At 42.1% G+C, this 21,950-nt stretch overlaps 1 protein-coding gene across 12 annotated transcripts in view; it reads right to left on the bottom strand.

Moving 5' to 3' along the window:
* MALRD1 (MAM and LDL receptor class A domain containing 1) overlaps nucleotides 1-21,950 on the bottom strand; it is a 551,665-nt gene that overhangs the window by 477,173 nt on the left and 52,542 nt on the right. For 10 of the 12 annotated variants that reach the window (XM_056519234.1, XM_056519235.1, XM_056519233.1 and 7 more), the window contains one exon: nucleotides 9,671-9,760. The exons of 1 other annotated variant lie outside the window; for it this stretch is intronic. In XM_056519234.1, the coding sequence (XP_056375209.1) occupies nucleotides 9,671-9,760 (90 nt within the window). The remainder of the gene's footprint in view (nucleotides 1-9,670; nucleotides 9,761-21,950) is intronic. One more of the 12 variants, XM_056519236.1, reaches the window with a different exon arrangement.

Below are 21,950 nucleotides of genomic sequence, written 5' to 3'. Positions count from 1 at the left end.
GGGCATGCTGGGAGTTGTAGTTTTGCAACAACTGGAGACAAACTGGTTGGGAAACATTGTCTGTTTCTAACACTCAGTGTTTCCTAACCTGTGTGCCTCCAGCTGTTGCAAAACTATAACTCCCAGCATGCACTAACAGACCATGCATGCTGGGAGTTGTGGTTTTGCAACAGCTGGTGCACCCCCCCCCCCCCCCCCCTGTGAATGTACAGGGTACATTCACATGGACGAGGGTTTTACAGTGGGTTTCTCGCTGCAAGTTTGAGATGCAGCAAATTTTGCGCTGGGAAACTTGCTGTAATCCCCTGCCCATGTGACTGTACCCTAAAAACACTACACTACACCAACACAAAATAAAATAAAAAGTTAAAAACACTACATATACACATACCCCTACACAGCCCCCTTCCCCCAATAAGAACGTCTGGTACACCACTGTTTCCAAAGCAGAGCCTCCAGCTGTTGAAAAACAACAACTCCCAGTATTGCCGGACAGCCGTTGACTGTCCAGGCATGCTGGGAGTTTTGCAACAGCTGGAGGCACCCTGTTTGGGAATCACTGGCGTAGAATACCCCTATGTCCACCCCTATGCAAATCCCTAATTTAGGCCTCAAATGCACATGGCGCTCTCACTTTGGAGCCCTGTCGTATTTCAGGGCAACAGTTTAGGGCCACATATGGGATATCGCCGTACTCGGGAGAAATTGCGTTACAAGGTTTGGGGGGCTTTTTCTTCTTTAACCCTTCATGAAAAGGAAATGTTGGGGTCTACACCAGAATGTTAGTGTAAAAAAATTAAATTTTTTACACTAACATGCTGATGTTGCCCTATACTTTACATTTTCACAAGAGGTAAAAGGGAAAAAAGCCCCCCAAAATTTGTAATGCAGTATCTCCTGACTATGAAGATACCCCATATGTGGGCGTAAAGTCCTCTGGGGGCGCACAACAAGGCCCAGAAGGGAGAGTGCACCATGTACATTTGAGGTGATTTGCACAGGGGTGGCTGATTGTTACAGCGGTTTTGACAAATGCAAAAAAAAAAAAACCCCACATGTGACCCCATTTCGGAAACGACACCCCTCACGGAATGTAATGAGGGGTGCAGTGAGAATTTACCCCCCACAGGTGTCTGACGGATCTTTGGAACAGTGGTCCGTGAAAATGAAAACTTGTACAGCCCACTGTTCCAAAGATCTGTCAGACACCAGTGGGGGGCAAATGCTCACTGTACCCCTTGTTACGTTCCTCAAGGGGTCTAGTTTCCAAAATAGTATGCCATGTGTTTTTTTTTTTTGCTGTTCTGGCACCTTAGGGGCTTCCTAAATGCGACATGCCCTCCGAGCGAAATTTGCTCTCAAAAAGCCAAATAGGACTCCTCTTCTGAGCATTGTAGTTCGCCCGTAGTGTACTTCAGGTCAACTTATGTGGTAACTCCATACTCATAAGAGAAGGGGTTACAAATATTGGGGGGTATTTCCTGCTATGAACCCTTGGAAAAATGTGAAATTTGGGGGGGAAACGCAAATTTTAGTGAGAAATTTTTTTTTTTTTTTACATATGCAAAATTCATGAAACACCTGTGGGGTATTAAGGCTCACTTTATTCCTTGTTACGTTCCTCAAGGGGTCTAGTTTCCAAAATGGTATGCCATTTGAGAGTTTTTTGCTGTTCTGGCACCATAGGGGCTTCTTAAATGCAACATGCCCCCCAAAAACCATTTCAGAAAAACGTACTCTCCAAAATCCCCTTGTCGCTCTTTTCTTTCTCAGCCCTCTACTGCGCCCGCCGAACACTTTACATGGACATATGAGGTATGTCCTTACTCAAGAGAAATTGGGTTACAAATATAAGTATACATTTTCTCCTTTTACCTCTTGTAAAAATAAAAAAATTGGGTCTACAAGAACATGCGAGTGTAAAAAATGAAGATTGTGAATTTTTTCCTTCACTTTGCTTCTATTCCTGTGAAACACCTAAAGGGTTAAAATGATGACTGAATGTCATTTTGAATACTTTGGGGGGTGCAGTTTTTATAATGGGGTCTTTTGTGGGGTATTTCTAATATGAAGACCCTTCAAATCCACTTCAAACCTGAACTGGTCCCTGAAAAATAGTGAGTTTGAAAATTTTGTGAAAAATTGGAAATTGCTGCTGAACTTTGAAGCCCTCTGGTGTCTTCCAAAAGTAAAAACTCGTCACTTTTATGATGCAGACATAAAGTAGACATATTGTATATGTGAATAAAAATTTGTTTTATTTGTAATATACATTTTCCTTACAAGCAGAGAGCTTCAAAGTTAGAAAAATGTAAAATTTTCAAATTTTTCATCAAATTTTAGGATTTTTCACAAGGAAAGGATGCAAGTTACCACAAAAATTTACCACCATGTTAAAGTAGAATATGTCACGAAAAAACTATCTCGGAATCAGAATGATAACTAAAAGCATTCCAGAGTTATTAATGTTTAAAGTGACAGTGGTCAGAATTGCAAAAAACGCTCTGGTCCTTAAGGCCAAAATGGGCTTGGTCCTGAAGGGGTTAAGATAACCCAGAATAGCATCTCTCAGAAAACCCTAAAAAATCTTACCAAGAACAGATGATAAACTTACAGGCCTATAGTTCACAGGATGCATTTTTTTTTTACATTTTTTTGAATATTGGTACCACATTTGCGCCAGTACTGTGGAACATTCCCTGTCATTTATACAATCTTTAACATTCTGTCTGTCTAGCACGGTACTTAATTAACACAGTACTTAATTCCTGCAAAACCTCTTGGATGGATACCGGATGCCATCTGGGCCCTGTGATTTGTGTGTTTTTATGTTACTAAGACGGCACTGCACTTTTTGCTGAGTTAAACAGGTGAGATTTGCTGGAGAATTTACTTTGTCCCTTCCCCTGTTATCTGACATTGGATTTTCCCGTGTAAATGGTAAGTAGAGAAGAAGGCATTTAGTAGATTGGCGTCTTCCTTATCCTCCTCCACCATTACATACTTTCTATAGCAATCGTTCTCTCTCTTTGCATGAAAATAGCTTTGATGTATATATGATCCAACTAAATATTTGACAAATTGCCAAAACCCATGCATTCTCTGTGCTGGCTTGTCAAGGCACTCAGCTCTGTTGTACATTAATTGCATGAAAACCTCTAACCTCAAGACTTATATGAAAATGAAAGATCCTTATTCCCCGTTCTGAGTTAACCAGGGTCCTCACAATATTTGGTAACATTCCACTGAAATACATGAAATAGTTTCAAAAAGTTTGTTTTGCTTAGTTGTTTCTATAAGCATGTGCTAAAGCACATGACAAAGCTACATCCATGAACCTTTTATGGTGGCACACTAAGTCCCCAGGGGTTCGTATTATGAACTACACAGACTTTTTGAGTTAGGGCATGTTTAACTAATATAGAAGGACAAAAGAGCTATTGTTTCTTAATGGGGGTAGCAATATAAAAAAATTTTGATACTTATAAGCCATTCAAACTGGGAATACCAAAAAGTACATACATACATGAAGCACTAGAGCCAGAGAAACAGAATGCAATTGTTAGCCATATACACAGTCAAAACCCATGTGCACCTACCTCAACATACATTTCACTGGGAGCGATTTGTCAGGGGGCGTGGCCACATACCCTGATGAAGCGCTCCTAGCGAATTGTACGTTAGAGAAGGTGCACATGTTTTTGTTTTGTTTTTCTATAAGGAGCCGATGAACAAGCTCAAATTACCTTAGTGCACCCTGATCAATCCTATCAAACAAACAAAACACGTTAAGTAGTACAGTAACAAAATAAAAAAATAAATAAGTAGATGAGTGCAGTGAATTACTGCCCGGATCTATAAAAAATTCTCCAACACTACCATCTACCATCCCGTAGGACCCAATAAAAATCCTGCAGGCACAGGCGGTAATTAAGTTGTTGGGGGCGGGAGCAGGAAGTCACAGAACATACAGCGGGTCACACAAAAACCTTTGAAATGCCAGGGGGCTGATGAAATTGCACAAGGGAATAATAAATTGGCACAGGGGGAGGGGGGGTAAAATTTCTTAAAACCCAGACAAAGTTTTTGGGATTGGGCACATATGTTGCAGGAACGGGCATGAGTGGAAAACACATCTTGCAGGAGTGGGAGGTAATGGTCAGAAATCCAAAGGGAATGGTCAGAAGTGGGATTTAAAAAACAGTCCCACCCACGGCTCTACCTTGGCCCTTTTTGTAGGTTTTCCCAATCTAGCATGTCATTTCTGTGATTTGAAGTGCATATTAAAGATGAAGCCACGGTGATGCACTGTTTAGCTGTATTATGTCCCAGTCTTGTGAGTCCATGCCTGTGGCCATCAGATTTATTAACCCTCTGGTAGGATTCTTGTAGACACCCTGAGGAACATTCACTCCATTATTTTTCCATTGAAGTATGATATCTATTATATCAGTGCCCTTATCTCACAGAATTGCATTTTAGAACTATATGGCATCATTAATAACAGCGCCAATCTTTTATAAACGTAGTGTTACTTTATGGGAATTCATTTCAACTAATATAGTTTCCCTAGGGTAGCGATCATGTATGGAACTATCAGTTCTCTCCACTTCTCACAGATAAAGTGTATTAAGACCTCTTTATCATAATGAGGTTCCATATTTCAAGTGCTTGAACTGTGATACCTCTTTTCATAATTTTCTCCTTGAAAATACATATTAGACACAGAAAGAGTCTGAAGTCCGAAAGCGGTGACTAACAGATGGGCAATGCTTTCTACTTAGATTCATTTCAAAACCCAGGTCTAAATCATTACTGGGAAACAATCCATTTGTATTTTAATGTTGCATAACATTAATGCAAGCTTATTTTCAACATGATTTATACAAATCTGACTTTGCCAAACTTCTTTTAACCTCCTTCCTGAATTATTCATTGATGTGTACTGCTATGAAATGGTAGTAATGAAATACAAATGTTCTAAAACACTGTGAAGAACTATCAATTCCTCTGGTGAAGAATTGGTGTATAGAGCTCTGTTTCTCAAAGTTTGTGAGCCAAGGGCCACTAAGTCATAGAAATTATGATCAAGGACGTGTGTTTATGTTGCTTATGGTAATATATTAGTAGTATAGGTACTGTGTTTGAAGTATAGGGGAAGGTTTCATAACACCAGGCCTCAAGGCCCCAACAGGTCACGTTTTCAGGATTTCTGTAGTAGGTTTCACTGGTGATAAAAGTGAAGTCAGTGCATCAGACCTCATCACAGGTGTTCTTTGGATGAGATGTCTTTAAAGGGTAAATCCAAAGTTTCAAGTCTATGCCATCTTCAGTGTGGGGAGACTCAGGCCACATCAAGCAACCAAATCATGCCCAGTAAGTTCCGTGCACAAGTCCTTTTCTATTGAACAGGACCCGTTCACGACCCTGCAGGACATGATACATTTCCTACAGCGTTTCCGGCATCTTCCCATGCTAGAGTTGAAGATCCAGTGAGCGTAAAACTTTGGATGTACAATTGGCCACAATAGTATTGGTTTTCAACGGTTGAGGGAGTTTGTGAATAACGCATAGGATTGGGGCACCGGTAAATACCTCCTAGACCTGCACTGTTTACTCCATAGGGTCCTGACAACCCAACACATTAGCATTTCTGATTAAATAACAAACGGTCCCAAAAGATATTTTGAAGGGATTATCCAGGGATAAGAAATAGTATTACCTTTCCATGCACACCAGTAGCTTACTTTCGTCTTGGTCTCAGCACTATAACTTCTTTCCTGCTTGAAGGGGGTGGGCTGAGATGCTGGGCAGGTATTATGTTGTGACCATCTCATACAAGTGAAACCACACACATGTGATGGACAACTGCAGCACAATGTGTGGCCATTGGCTCTTGCAAGTTACGTAACATATAGTGCAAAGATGTGACCAAAATGGAAGTAAGCTGCCAGGGCATGAGGAAACTTATTACCTTTTCTGCTCCCTGTAAAACTCCTTCAATCCAGATTGATCTGGAATTTTTGTTTTATATATAACAAGTAAAAGCCTTTTTAACATTTAAAAATCCTAAACATCCTATTTATGCAAATAAAAATGAAAGAAGTTGTCCCGGATTAGAAATACATAGCGGTTTCCCTTAAAACAGCTCTACATTAGTCCACAGGTTGTTTTTGCTATTGCTGCTCAGCTCTATTTATTGAGTGGGGGCTACATGGTGGAGTGGTGTAGTGTGATTTTTAAAAGAAAGCCAATATGTGTTCCCTATCCTGGTTTCTTATACTGGTACTTTAATCATGTAATCTCATATAAATTAAACATTCTATAATTTTCTAATATAGTTTGGGGAAAATATATTACATCGTAACATAGTAACATAGTTCATAAGGTTGAAAAAAGACCAGAGTCCATCAAGTTCAACCTATAACCCTAATGAATCCCTACTGAGTTGATCCAGAGGGCAAAAAAAACTTGAGCTAAAAATTCCTTTCTGACTCCAAATATAGCAGTCAGAATAGATCCTTGGATCAACCTTCTGTCCCTATAGATCTAGAATCCATAACCTGTAATGTTATTATTCTCCAAAAATGCATCCAGACCCCTTTTAATTTATTTTATTGAGTTAACCATGACCACCTCCTCAGGCAGAGAATTCCACTGTCTCACTGCTCTTACAGTAAAGAACCCCCGTCTGTGCTGGTGTAGAAACCTTCTTTCCTCTAAACGTAGAGGATGCCCCCTTGTCATAAATACAGTCATGGGTATAAATAGATCATGGTTTTTATACATATTACGACCGGCATTTCAACACTGCCCCGACATAAGGTGGAATAAATTTAAAGATGTCTCATCCTAAAAATTACTGAAAAACCTATCCCCTATCTGCAGGATAGGGGGATACATTTTAGATTGTGCGGCTCTTTCCTGGAGCCGTGCAACATCACACCCCCTCCCATACATCTCATTGGGAGAGCCATTAGGCTATTTTCGGCTCACCCAAAGAGATATATGGAGGGGAGTGGTGGCCCCCACTTTGGGCCTGGGTCATGGCCCGCCGATCCTGGGGAGAGCCAGGGCCCCATACAGGAGATCACAGGACTTCTCCTTCAATAGACATTGCATGACTCCGGACAATAATTTCTTTTATATCTGTACCTGTTCATGAACCACATATTGAAATCTATGCCAGCTATAATTTACCCCAATTTCTAATGTTTATTATGGTAAATCTAGAAGGCTGCGGGAGGCACCAGCCCCTATCACTATGCCCCACCTGCCTATAACTGAAAACTCACAAATTAAAGAGGTTTTCCCAAGATGCAAAGCTGTTCCCTATCAACAGGGTAGGAGATATCTGTAATGTCAGGCAGGGATAGAGTGCAGCTTGAAATTTCCCCACACCCTCTGTCCTTGCCTACTTGCGTACCTGTCCTAAATAACGGGTCAGCAACCACAAAGATGGTCCCTTCCTAAAATAAGTGAGGGACAGTAAAAAGTCAAAACAATAAAATACAATATGATAGGTGTCGGGGAACAGATGGAGGCACACAAAACTAACAGAAAACAAACTAAAACACACACACAGAAAAGCAAGGTCAGACAGGCCAGGTCAGCAACTAGAATATATGAGGTACCAATACTTAATTACAGGTCAGAAAACCAAGCCAAGATTAATAACAATAATACAGGACAAACAATGCTAGTTACATCGAGACAAGCTCTTTCACAGGCAACCAGGAAAGGAATGAGCTGGACTAAATAATCAGCTCACAGGTGACTCAGCCTGATTGCTACCACAGCCAGATTGGCTAAGGGGTAGCCAAGCAACAAAGCCAAACAAAAGCTCAGAAACGGTTAACCCTTCAGGTTCTTGCAATATCTAGTTGATCAGTGGGGGTACTGACTGGTGGAATGGACAAACCAAAGGACAATCTTCCCTCGAAATAATGTAGCGGCAGCATGCAGTCAAAGTCAGTGCTGCAATCATTCTCTATTGGGCTTCCAGACATTGCCAAGTGCTGAAGGATTTTCATGGTATAATGCCTGACAGGCATTTTTTGCCGAAAGCATTACAGGCATCTTTGTGTACCTAACATATAGGATATATAGGGAACTAAAAATCTCTCACAGGAAATACATGGTCTTCTCAAGGAGGAGGTCTTTTGGCAAAGTTTTATTTTCTTCATGTATCAGTTTAAAGCAGAATTTGCCAACCAGGGTGCCTCCAGCTGGTGCAAAACTACATTTCCCAGCATGCCTGGACATCGTCCTTGTTGGAAAATACTGGTCTAAAGTCAATGCTTCTCACAGAGGATTTTTTTTAGACAGAATACAACTGTATCCACAGTACTGCGTCATTACCTCTCAATGTAAACAGAAAGGACAATGCTAGGTAAATAGACACATAAGAATATGTAAACAAATGAAGTTATAATTTTTTGTTTTGATTTTCAAATTTTCTGATTAAAATACATGGATTTAAATGAATAATATGGCATCAAAAAAACGTATCCCCTAGCCTCAGGATGGGGGATAAGTGTCAGAACGCAGGGGCTCCGACTGCTGGGAGCCCTCGCGATCTCCCATATGGCCCCCCACTCTCCTTTATGCATCTCTATGGGAGAGCCGGAGATACGGCTTTGTGCCATCGCTCGACACACTTCATTCATGCAGAGAGCCAGAGCGGCAGGCGGGAGATCGCAGGGGGTCCCAGTGGCCAGAACCCCTCCCTGTGATCTAACACTTGTCCCCTTTCCTGTCGATAGGGGATACATTTTTGTATGCTGGGCTACCTCTTTAAGGTTCATTTATTTTGCTGTGTCTGAGAGCCATCATACTTTTGCCAAAAATGGGAATGGTTTGAGAAAAATGTATTCTCCTTTTCCTTTTTGCTGGGTCATGTTAATTTTTGGAAAAAGGGGGTACACAAAACTCAGACACAACTCTACAAACAAGGGCAATAGAAATGATTGTACTTACAGGAAACTTCATCACTTCCGTCCCCGCACTGATCGGTGAAGTCACATACATTATCCAGAGGCACAGACAACCCTTGACTGCACTCAAATTCATTCCCATGACTTGGCCTTAAAATGGCATTGATAAAGACGAATATGAGAGGCCCAAAGAGTCTGCAGTCTATACTCATTTGGGTACAATGAAAAATAAAAACCCAAATTTAAGAATGAGGAGAAACAAATGAGACATGTATGCAGATCTATGAGTAGCTGTGGTCATACTGTCTGTCATATCATCGCCCGGCACTCTCATGGGCAGGTGTGTCCTTAGACAATGTTTAACTCCTGCAGATTTATGGCCGGCCGCATAGTGCTGTTACTCCGGTATTATCAATTATTGTGCCTGGTAGAGAGATCAGATAATTTCCCTTCAGATAAACAGTCAGGCTTCAAGTAAAACCTACACGATGACTTATCTTAATGACTTCTTTTTCTCATGTTTTTCTGAAACTAGACTTTGGGCTGTATTGTGGGAATGTGACGTGAACTGATGTCAATTGTAAAAGAAACAGGGGAAAGAGTATTGTCATGCAAAAAATGCAACAAATTAAAACTCACCTAATATTACCGAAAACAAGTCTCATCTATTTTGAGAACGGGTAAACCTTGGTACCAAAGGGGCCAAAGGCTTTGACTTAAAGGTTTTGACTTACAGTTTAGAAGCTTCTGTGATGGGTTCCATTGGATGCCACCAGCGCCCGGCAGCGGAGAAGACATCGGCATCATTTTTTGTTGTTCTGCTTCTGTGACAGAGATGGGAATGTAGCTAAAGTTTATTCTCAGCAAGGGAATGATTACAATTGTTTGTAGTCTATGCAATGTTCTGTGGACATACAGGTGAAACTCGAAAAATTTGAATATCGTGCAAAAGTTCATTGTATTTCATTAATGCAACTTAAAATGAAAGGAAGCATGAAGTACTCCAAAATCTCCTGGTAGACGGATGTGTTAACCCTGGACTTAAAGGGGTATTCCAGGAATAGTTTTTATTTAACAATTCAGGGGCTGTAAAGTTAGTGCAGTTCATAATCTAGTGTCTGTACCTGTGTGTGACGGTTTTCTCACAATTCTTCTGTGATTTTCACCCCAATATTTATTTTTAACAGCATACAAAATGACTGTTGTCTCAGATTTTTCCCAGGTTGCAATGCGGCCGAGACCTTACATCACTAGTACGCTGATGACAGGGAGCCTGTCTGCTTAAATGGGTGGAGGGATCGCTTGGTGGGAGAGAGATCAATCTGCAACTAATGCAACAGCTGTAGGCACCCTGATTGAAAACCATTGGTCTTTTGAATGGATGCAGCTCATTTATGTTTCAATGGGTGGGGTGGCTGATGTGTGGGAGGGATGAAAATTGAATTATGGGATTTGTAGTCCAAAAAGAAAAACCCAGACAGGAAATTCCAGTTCACAAAATGCTAGCCACAGTTTTATGGTAATCTCACAACATAGCCATTTTTCCCCAAGACAAGCGCAAATCGTTCCTAAACATGTCCATTACTGTCTGCCAGGTGAGTACTAAAATCCCCTCATGGTGGAGAACCCCTTTAATGAAGCACAGTGGACCATCACCAGCAGATGACATGGCTCCCCAAATCATAGTAATTGGGGGGGGGGGTTGGGCTTTGGGGTTTTCATGAGCTGTAAGCCATAATCATCACCATCATGACAAATCACGGCTTGAACTATCTTGCTTTGCATGTAATAAGTTTCTCTCATATATTTGTTTCACCTTTTAAGTTACATTACTGAAATAAATTAAAGGGGTTATCCAGGAAAAAACTTTTTTATATATATCAACTGGCTCCAGAAAGTTAAACAGATTTGTAAATTACTTCTATTAAAAAATCTTAATCCTTTCAGTACTTATGAGCTTCTCAAGGTTGTTCTTTTATGTCTAAGTGCTCTCTGATGACACGTGTCTCGGGAAACACCCAGTTTAGAAGCAAATCCCCAGAGCAAACCTCTTCTAAACTGGGCATTTCCCGAGACAGGTATCATCAGAGAGGACAGACAGAAAAGAACAACCTTAACTTCAGAAGCTCATTAGTACTGAAAGGATTAAGATTTTTTTAATAGAAGTAATTTACAAATCCGTTTAACTTTCTGGAGCCAGTTGATATATATAAAAAAGTTTTTATTGTTTCTACTGTAGCTCACTGAGCATTGTTTGGGCTGGATACAATTGTATCGGCCTCTTAACTGAGAGCAAGACAGTTGGGAGAGGACGTGGCCTACTATGATCCAATGCATTATTTACACATGAAATTAACCAAAATTATGTTTTGTTCTTTTGATTATAAAATGAATGCTTTGAACAACCCCTTTAAAGGGGTACTCCACTGGCCAGCGTTCGGAACATTTAGTTCCGAACGTTGTGTGCGTGCTGCGGGGGTCGACCATGCCCCCTTGTGACGTCACACCACGCCCCCCCCAATGCTAGTCTATGGAAGGGGGGCGTGACATGTCCCCTCCCATAGACTTGCATTGAGGGGCATGGCCGACCCCCGCAGCGTGCACGCAGCGTTCGGAACTGAATGTTCCCAACGCTGGCCAGTGGAGTACCCCTTTAAAGCGTCATAGCACAGTAAAAAATAATGCTTCTATATGTTACTCACTAGATCATGCAGATGCTTTACATAACTTTTTTATGTGTCTAGCTTCTGTATTTGTCTCACAAATCCCTCTGTTCAGCTTCTCACTCATTCTGACAGCTACTGCTCAGGAAGGGCCTCACTCACCATGCATTCACTTCCTTCCTAAGTCTGCTGTGCAGTGTAGGGTCTCTTCATCCAATCACTACAGGCTGCTCTGTAACCCCCTCCTCTCTGTTTTAATGCTGCAGCCTGATAGACAAGACAGGAGTGAGCACAGAGGAGAGCTAGTCCCACCCTCACTTCCTGGACTTTGTCCCTGCCTGTGCTTCAGCTGAGACAAAGATGATGCTGCAGCCAGACAGGATTATGTTCTGGATGGTATGGGGACCTCTAGTGGTCTTTTTTTTTATAAGCTATGATTTCTATAAATAGGAGATATTATTTTTTCTAAAGTATATTAGAAAGGTTAATGTACAACATATAAAAAGTTTTTGAATGTGACAGTGCACATTTAAGCTTTAGGGGAGAGATTTATCAAAACTTCTGCAGAGGAAAAGACCAGTTACCTATTGCAACCAATCAGATCGCTATTTTTAATTTATAAAAATTCCTTTGAAAAATAAAAGAAGCAAACCAATTGGTTGCTATGGACATCCAATTAATTTTTCCTTCGCCCAGGTTTTGAGATATCTTGCCCTATGTATTTCCCCTTTGAGCACTTTATATAGCCCCCCCCATTCTGGAAATGAAATCTGTTGTGGTCTTCAGACTTCATCAATGAGATCTTCACACACATCTCTATATTATTTCAGATCATTTTATCTGCATTTCTGTTTTAAAAATGAGGCTGCTGGGAATGTATTCACTGTGAGTTAATGAGGATATAATTTGGATCCAATTAGGATATAAAAGGCGATTACTAATTATACAAAGACTAATAAAATCTAAAGTAATACGGAATTTACTCTCACAGCAAGTCTAGAGCTAAGGAGCTGGAGGCAAATAATCCTGTGCTCGCCTGTGAACCTGGCCCAGGGCGCACCGCAGTCTCATTTCTGCTATTCAAACAAGAAACCTTTTACATTCTGTCCACATTGTTTTGTACTGTAAGAGACATCTTTTATTTATTGTCAGGTTGCGTTTATCGAATACTTTAAAATGTATCATCCTCTGAAGTTTTCTGTTTTATGTGAAGTTTTATAAACTTCTAAATATACTTTTTTTTTTTATTAATTAATTATTTATTTATGTTAAATACGCAGCTATTAACACATGGTAAAAATATATTTGTTTAACAAATAAAAATATTTAAGGTAATTGTACCAGGATTGGACATGACACTGCTCTTTCAGATCACACAAAATTTTTTTTACTGAAATCATTTTTAAAATTTGCTGCACGCAATATGATGGATGATCTGAGAGGAAATCAAAAGAACAACCGGAGACACCATAAGTATGTACGATTAATATCTAGACACATTTCAGTAGGTAAATGATGGTTTTGCATATATATTTGGAACTATCTTGGACTATATATTAAAGGGTACTCCAGAGGAAAATATAAAGTTTTCAAATCCACTGGTGCCAGAAATTTAAACAGATTTGTAAATTATTTCTATTTAAAAATCTTTATCCTTCCAGGACTTAGCTGCTGTATGCTCCGGAGGAAGTTGTATAGTTCTTTCCAGTCTGACCACAGTGCTCTCTGCTACCACCTCTGTCTGTGTCAGGAACTGTCTGGAGCAGAAGAGGTTTGCTATGGGGATTTGCTCCTGCTTTGGACAGTTCCTGACACGAACAAATGTGTCAGCAGAGAGCACTGTGGGCAGACTGGTAAGAACTACACAACTTCCTCTGTAGTATACAGCAGCTGATAAGTACTGGAATGAATAAGATTTTTAAATAGAAATAATTTCAAAATCTGTATAACTTTCTTGTGCCAGTTGATTTGAAAACTTTTGTTTCCCTCAAGAGTACCCCTTTAACTGTCAATTCACTCTCATCAGTGGGGGTGCCAGTGGTTCTAAGCACCTAGAACCCCACTGGTGAAAACTTTTGACATGTCTCTCTGACATGTCAAAAGTTTTCTAAAGCGATAATTACATTTAAAGTCTTTAGGACTCCATCCTGACTGTGCTTTGACAGTACTACAGACTACGTACCAAGTCAGCATTTTAAGTAACAGTAGGGGCATACACAAGGGGATGCTTACCCAGTTTTAACAACTTCCTTGCACCCATTTCAACTGTATGTGCATCCTTAAGACACCTATGCAGTTGAAATCTGTGCTGAAGCAATTAGCCATCAGCTCTTAGCCCCATCTTTTACTATAATAGGCCTGAGGCAGCTTTAAAGGGAACCAATCATCAGATTTTACCCTGTATAATGCTTGGCAAAGCGTTATATAAGGTAAAATCTTTATCTTCCCCATCCCCGGAGGATGTTCCTGCCCCCAGGGATGGTGAGGATATGGAATTATAAGATGCTCCCCACCGGCCCCAAAAGTAGTCCCCTGAGCGTAGTCTAACCTAGTCCCATGTCTTCAGGTCGGCAGTGACGCCCTACTCCACTTGATTGATGGGCCGCATCATTGCTCTGCTCACTGAACAGATGGAGCAGAGCAATGACGCGGCCCATCAATCAAACCAAGAGGGTGTCGCTGCCAGCCGAAGACATGGGACTAGCCGCGCCCGTAAGTTGTCCCCTGAGCGGGGAGCTCAGGGGACAGCTTACGGGCGCAGCGGGGAGCAGTTTATAAGTTCATATCTTCACCATCTCCGCAGGTAAAACATCCCCCAGGGATGGTGAGGATAAAGATTTTATTCTATATAACACTTTGCCAAGCGTTATATAGGGTAAAATCTGATGATTGGTCTCCTTTAAAAGGGTACTCCAGTGAAAAACTTTTTTTTTTTTTAAATCAACTGGTGCCAGAAAGTTAAACAGATCTTTAAATAACTTCTATTTAAAAATCTTAATCCTTCCAGTACTTATCAGCTGCTGTATACTACAGAGGAAGTTCTTTTCTGTCTGACCACAGTGCTCTCTGCTGACACCTCTGTCCATGTCAGGAACTGTCCAGAGTAGGAGCAAATCCCCATAGCAAACCTTTCCTGTTCTGGACAGTTCCTGACATGGACAGAAGTGTCAGCAGGGAGCACTGTGGTCAGACAGAAAGGAAATTCCAAAATAAAAGAACTTCCTCTGTAGCATACAGCAGCTGATAAGTACTGGAAGTATTAAGATTTATAAAATAAGTCATTTACAAATCTGTTTAACTTTCTGGCATCAGTTGATTTAAAAAAAATATATATATATTTCCAGCGGAGTATCCCGTTAAGCCTGCAGTCTAAAAAAAGGCAGATATGGCACAGAATTTTTGCACACTGGCATAGGGGCACCAGAATGTGGTGCAAGACCATGCTGCTTGGTGTGGGAACGAGAAGGTGAGTTTGTTTGCTTGTTTTTTTCATGTTGTTGGAACCTACCTACCTTGTTTATCGTAAAGATTTGTCATTGGGCAATCTTTGGCAAGGAGGTAGAGTTGCATAAGAAGTAAATAAAACATGATAAAATTCATAAGCTACTGATGACATGCACTTTAAAAGACTTAAATGGATAACAGGTTTTTAGAGCACCCACTCTTCTTCAGGTCCGTAAGCGGTCAGAATGCCATTTAAAAAAAAATATATATATATATTTTTTTTTTAACCAACTTGGCAAATTGAAAAAAAAGGAAAAAAATTAAAAGTTGGATAAGACTGTTCCATTAATCTATTTATTTAAAAAAAAATGCATGAGGGAAGGGAAGAATATGAAAGCTCTTTTATCGTAAAATGAGAAGGAGAGTTATATTTTAAGTATTAAAGAATAAATGTTAAAATGGGAAAATATATGTGTTTTCATTATATGCTGATACTATTCACGTTCTCATTATTGTAAAACAGGGTTTTCGAACCAAGATGCCTCTAGCTGTTGCAAAACTACAACTCCCAGCATGCCCAGACAGTCTTTGGCTGTCCAGGCATGCTGTAAATTGTAGTTTTGCAACAGCTGGAGGCACCCTGGTTGGGAAACACTGGTCTAAAGAAACTTGGTGAAAAAATTTAATAAAAATTGCAATAAATAAAATTATAATAAAAAAAAATGTATAAAAAAAAATGTAATACAAATAATTGTTGTCAATAAGACCCTGCTGTTTTGCAGTATAAATTTGTCACTGCAAGAGACATCCCCGGCTATGATTAATGTACAATTAATTTACTGTAGTTACTCGGCCTCGTTTTTTAATCAAGACGCTCATTATTTTTAACTTAAAAGTTCTGTCGGCTGACACTTCCATGACTAATGACTTATTTATTCTCATCTTAAAAGTCATATATTTCAAAAGGAAAACAACAACCCGAAGTACAATTTAGATTGTCTTAAAGGCATTATCCACCATAAGGTGACTTTAGTACTTACCAGCCAGACAGTAATGGACATGCTTAGAAAGGATCAGTGCTTGTGTTGAGGCTAAATGGCTGTGTTGTGAATCAACCATAATGCTGCTTTTTTGTGTGAAATATTTATTTCCTGTATGAGTTCCCTCCCTCCAACTACAAGTCCTGAGATCCCTTGTTTGTAAATGTGAGGTCACTTTTCTCCCTCCCACACATTAGTCACCCCACACATTGAAGCACACCTGAACTATGTGTGCTGTTCATGCAACTACAATTTCCTGCAGCCCTGTGGAGAATTATCGATCCAGCAGTCGCTCCACCCATTGAAGCACAGACAGGCTCTCTTTCAACACCTGACCAGTAATGTAATGTCTCGGGCCGTACTACAACCTGGGAAAACCTGAGAAGACATTAATTATGTATGCTGCTAAAAATTAACATGGGGGGAAAAATCACATGAGAATTGCAATACCAGATGTCAAACACAGTACAGGCACTATTTAATGAACTACACTAACTTTACAGCCCCTGTAGCATAGTCAATTAAAGAAAATTCCTAGAATGCCTCTTTAAAGGCAATGAGACAACATAAAGCAGTCTATTGGTTTCAGCCTATTTTGAACCGATATTAAGTGGTTTGTTTTCATTTTCCACATCACCATCTATATGAAAGAATATACTATCTCACAGTGACCCTCATAATAGTCCCTTCCTGTTCTGTAGAGATCAGTTTTCCTCAGACATCTTATTATCATCATAGACAGAATTACAGTGAAAGTGTGACATCTCTATTATAATGCTGGAGGCAGATAACACAGGACCTGCCACTGACAATAGGTTATGGTCACAGTGACCCTTAAAGGGGTACTACCATGGAAAACTTTTTTTTTTTTTTTTAAATCAACTGGTGCCAGAAAGATAAACAGATTTGTAAATCACTTCTATTAAAAAATCTTAATCCTTCCAGTACTTTTTAGGGGCTGTATACTAAAGAGAAATCCAAAAAATAAATGCATTTCCTGTGAAGTCCTGACCACAGTGCTCTTTACTGACCTCTGCTGTCCATTTTAGGAACTGGAGAAAATCCCCATAGCAAACATATGCTTCTCTGGACAGTTCCTAAAATGGACAGCAGAGGTCAGCAGAGAGCACTGTGGTCAGGACATCACAGGAAATGCATTTCTTTTTGGATTTCTCTTTAGTATACAGCACCTAAAAAGTACTGGAAGGATTAAGTTTTTTTTTATAGAAGTGATTTACAAATCTGTTTAACTTCCTGGCACCAGTTAATAAAAAAAAAAAAAAAGTTTTCCACAGTAGTACCCCCTTAAAATAGTCTGTCCCTTCTTGTTTTGTAGAGATCACTTCTCTGCAGTCATCTCATTATCATCATAAACAGGACTAAGGTGAAAGTGTGACTTCTCTTTTATAAAGCTGGAAGCAGATAACACAGGAACCCCCACTGACAATAGATGATGGTGACAGCTAAGCTTACCCCCCCCCCCCCCCCCGCACAGTGATCTCTACACAGGTCACAGAGAATGTCTAGAAAACTCCTCCACAAAAACTATTTCTAGTCCCTTAACGACAATGGACGTACAGTTACGTGCATTGATGTCTCCCACTGTATGAAGCGCGTTCAGGAGCTGAGCACGTTTTATACGCTATGGGTCTCGGCTACTATCAGCAGCCAAGTCCCACAGCTAATGCCGGACATCGACGATCGGGCAAATGTCTGGCAATTCCTGGCAAAATGTCTGGCTTTCCATTGGGAAAGAGCCAAGAGGCCACCATACACATTAGGTTGTTGACATTGAGGAAGAGTCTGGAGGCCCCCCATACTTATACTGGCCGGTCCCTGCGAAATCACAAGGCCAGACAAGTTCTTCTGAACAAAACCAGTGGTTATAGAATGGCCAGTACTGTGTATGAATAGCAGGAAACTGTACAATTTATGTGTCACATAACAACCGTACATTATACAGAAATATTAGAAAATGTGAATTTTCTTATTAAAGGAAATTCTCTTTATTAAACTCTGAAATGTTTCCAAGAGGTGATAGAAAATAATCTTCAAATGCATTGAAGTGACTTGGTAGGTGCCGCCCGTATCTGCCCGAGTCTCCTATCTCCTGACAGCACTCTTGGACTGTCTAATCTTATTCATACAAGCAGCGTTGATAAAATGACATTGCTCACTACCGAGAAAGCTTTTCACTGAACGAATTGGAAATCACTGCAGATAATGCGGAGGAATGCTGTGTAAGGTGTGAGCTTCTTAAAGTGCATATTAAACTTCATAACCGTTCTTCTACTGAACTCACATTTATGGAATCTTAAAACTTTCCTATGTTCAATGGCACGTATCGCAGCCCGGCTCTGACAAAAGCCGCGCTTTAATAATGACACCAGATATGCAGAGGCTAAAATTTCTCCAGTGAGATGATAAAATAAAGGTCATAAATGAACAATGTTCCCAGATGACATTTTCTGGAATAAGAAATTATTTAAAGGGGTACTCCAGTGGAATTATTATTTTTTTCAATCAACTGGTGCAAGAAAGTTAAACAGATTTGTAAATTAATTAAAACAATTCTTTATACTTCCAGTACAAATTAGCGGCTGTATACATGAGAGAAAGTTATTTTCTTTTGAGATTTCTTTTCTCTCATTACCACAGTGCTCTCTGCTGACACCTGTGGGGAACCTGCTACTACCTAATGTGGGGAACCTGCTGCTACCTAATGTGGGGAACCTGCTGCCACCTAATGTGGGGAACCTGCTACTACCTAATGTGGGGAACCTGCTACTACCTAATGGGGGGAACCTGCTAGTGCCTAATGTGGAGAACCTGCTACTACCTAATGTGGGGAACCTGCTACTACCTAATGTGGGGAACCTGCTGCTACCTAATGTGGGGAACCTGCTACTACCTAATGTGGGGAACCTGCTGCTACCTAATGTGGGGAACCTGCTACTACCTAATGTGGGGAACCTGCTAGTGCCTAATGTGGAGAACCTGCTACTACCTAATGTGGGGAACCTGCTACTACCTAATGGGGGGAACCTGCTAGTGCCTAATGTGGAGAACCTGCTACTACCTAATGTGGGGAACCTGCTACTACCTAATGTGGAGAACCTGCTACTACCTAATGTGGGGAACCTGCTACTACCTAATGTGGGGAAACTGCTACTATCTACCTAATGTGGGGAACCTGCTGCCTATCTAATGTGGGGAACCTGCTTCCTACCTAATGTGGGGAACCTGCTGCCTACCAAATGTGGAGAACCCCCAGAAGTAGCACCCCCATCATCTGTCAGCTCATGCTATTACCACACGGGGGTAGGGGGAATGGGGGGGTTGCTGGTGGATGACGAGGGGCACATGATGGGGGCATTATATGTAAGGGACGCATGCGGCCCAGCCTCACCCAGCTGCTACCTCCAGTGGCTCCCAGATAATTTGAGTTTGAGACCCCTGATCTAAAGTAACTTATATTTTTATAATCTGTATTGTGTGTATGTGGAAACAATGTGTACCCCAGACTGCCTTAGTGTACCCTAAAACTGCCCCAGTGTATGCCCAAATTGACTTTAGTGAGGCTTTCAGACAGCCTCAGTGTATCGCTAAACTGCCCTTTATTGATGGGCCTCTTGGTTGATGTCACAGAGCTAGACTTGTATCTTAAGGGGGTACTCCACTCCTAGACATCTTATCCCCTATCCAAAGGATAGGGGATAAGATGTCTGATTGCGGGGGTCCCGCCACTGGGTCTGGGTCCCAACCACGGGAACGGAAGTTCCTGACCTCACGACTCCGCCCCCATGTGACGTCATGCCCTGCCCCCACAATGAAAGTCTATGGGAGGGGGCGTGTATGGGTATGCTTAAGGAGCAAGGGCTTACCTGTACACCTGTGGGAATTTTGGTCCCCCTGTGTGACGGGCGGGGACCGGAGCGGGATGCCTGCTGAAATCATTCAGCAGGCATCCAGTGACAATGCCTGGGGGGGAGTCATGTGAACCCCCCTCCCCCCCAAGTTGACGATCGGCACATATCGATGATCAATTCAGATCAGCGATTTGTGGCGATTCCAGGCTGATCGGGTCTCTGGTGACCCGATAGCCCAGAAAATAGGAATGATCGGAGCTGTCAGAGACAGCCCCGATCATCCTAAAGGATAGGAGCGAGGTGGCAGGGGTCCGAGGACTGGGGACCGAAGGCAGGCGAGGACCGAGGACCGTAGACCGGAGCAGTGCAGGATCGGCAGGCAAGTGGAGGCAGCCGCAGGGTCAGAGGCAGCAGTAAAGATCGCTTTAAAGTGATCTTCACTGCTGCTTTTAGGAGTTTCAAAACTACAACTCCCAGCATGTTACCGAACTAAAATCCCAGCATGCCTGGGCAGTCTGGGCATGCTTGGAGGTGAAGTTTTGCAACATATGGAGGGCTACAGTTTGGAAACCACTACACAGTGGTCTCCAAACTGTTCTCCTCCAGTTGATGCATAATTACAACTCTCAACTTGCTCGGCTGTCTGGGCATGCTGGGAGTTGCGACAACTGGAGGCACACTGGTTGGGAAACATTGTCTGTTTCCTAACTCAGTGTTTCCCAACCCGTGTGCCTCCTGCTGTTGCAAAACTATAACTCCCAGCATGCACTGACAGACCATGCATGCTGTGAGTTGTAGTTTTGCAACAGCTGAAGGCACATGGGTTGGGAAACACTGAGTTAGGAAACAGACAGTGGTGTGGAAACACTGCGGGAGTCTGTTCTCTAACTCAGTGTTTCCCAATCCCAGCCAGTGTGCCTCTAGCTGTTGCATAACTACAACTCCCAGCATACACTGTCTGTCAGTGCATGCTGGGAGTTGTAGTTTCCCCCCCCCCCCTGTGAATATACAGGGTATCTTCACACGGGCGGGTTTACAGCAAGTTTCCCGCTTCAAGTTTGAGATGCAAATTTTCTGCTGCAGCTCAAACTCCTAAAAACACTACACTACACTAACCATAAATAAAGAGTAAAACACTAAATATACACTACACCCTTACTGTTACGCCTAGTGCTCCGGGTCCCCGCTCCTCCCCGGAGCGCTCACGGCGTCTCTCTCCCCGCAGCGCCCCGGTCGGTCCCGCTGACCGGGAGCGCTGCACTGTCATGGCCGTCGGGGATGCGATTCGCACAGCGGGACGCACCCGCTCGCGAATCGCATCCCAGGTCACTTACCCGTCCCGGTCCCCTGCTGTCATGTGCTGGCGCGCGCGGCTCTGCTCTCTAGGGCGCGCGCGCGCCAGCTCTCTGAGACTTAAAGGGCCAGTGCACCAATGATTGGTGCCTGGCCCAATTAGCTTAATTGGCTCCCTCCTGCTCCCAGACTATATCTGCTCACTGCCCCTGCACTCCCTTGCCGGATCTTGTTGCCTTGTGCCAGTGAAAGCGTTTAGTGTGTCCAAAGCCTGTGTTACCTGAACTTCTGCTATCCATCTTGACTACGAACCTTGCCGCCTGCCCCGACCTTCTGCTACGTCTGACCTTGCCTCTGCCAAGTCCTTCTGTCCCACGCCTTCTCAGCAGTCAGCGAGGTTGAGCCGTTGCTAGTGGATACGACCTGGTTGCTACTGCCGCAGCAAGACCATCCCGCTTTACGGCGGGCTCTGGTGAACACCAGTAGCCTCTTAGAACCGGTCCACTAGCACGGTCCACGCCAATCCCTCGTTGACACAGAGGATCCACTACCTGTGAGCCGAATCGTGACAGTAGATCCGGCCATGGATCCCGCTGAGGTGCCGCTGCCAAGTCTCGCTGACCTTCCCACGGTGGTCGCTCAGCAATCGCAGCAGATTGCCCAACAAGGACAGCAGCTGTCGCAGTTGACCGCCATGTTACAGCA

The sequence above is a fragment of the Hyla sarda genome, chromosome 5 (genome assembly GCF_029499605.1).
Source record: "Hyla sarda isolate aHylSar1 chromosome 5, aHylSar1.hap1, whole genome shotgun sequence".
Taxonomy (NCBI): domain Eukaryota; kingdom Metazoa; phylum Chordata; class Amphibia; order Anura; family Hylidae; genus Hyla; species Hyla sarda.
This window is presented reverse-complemented; position numbering and strand designations above follow the sequence as displayed.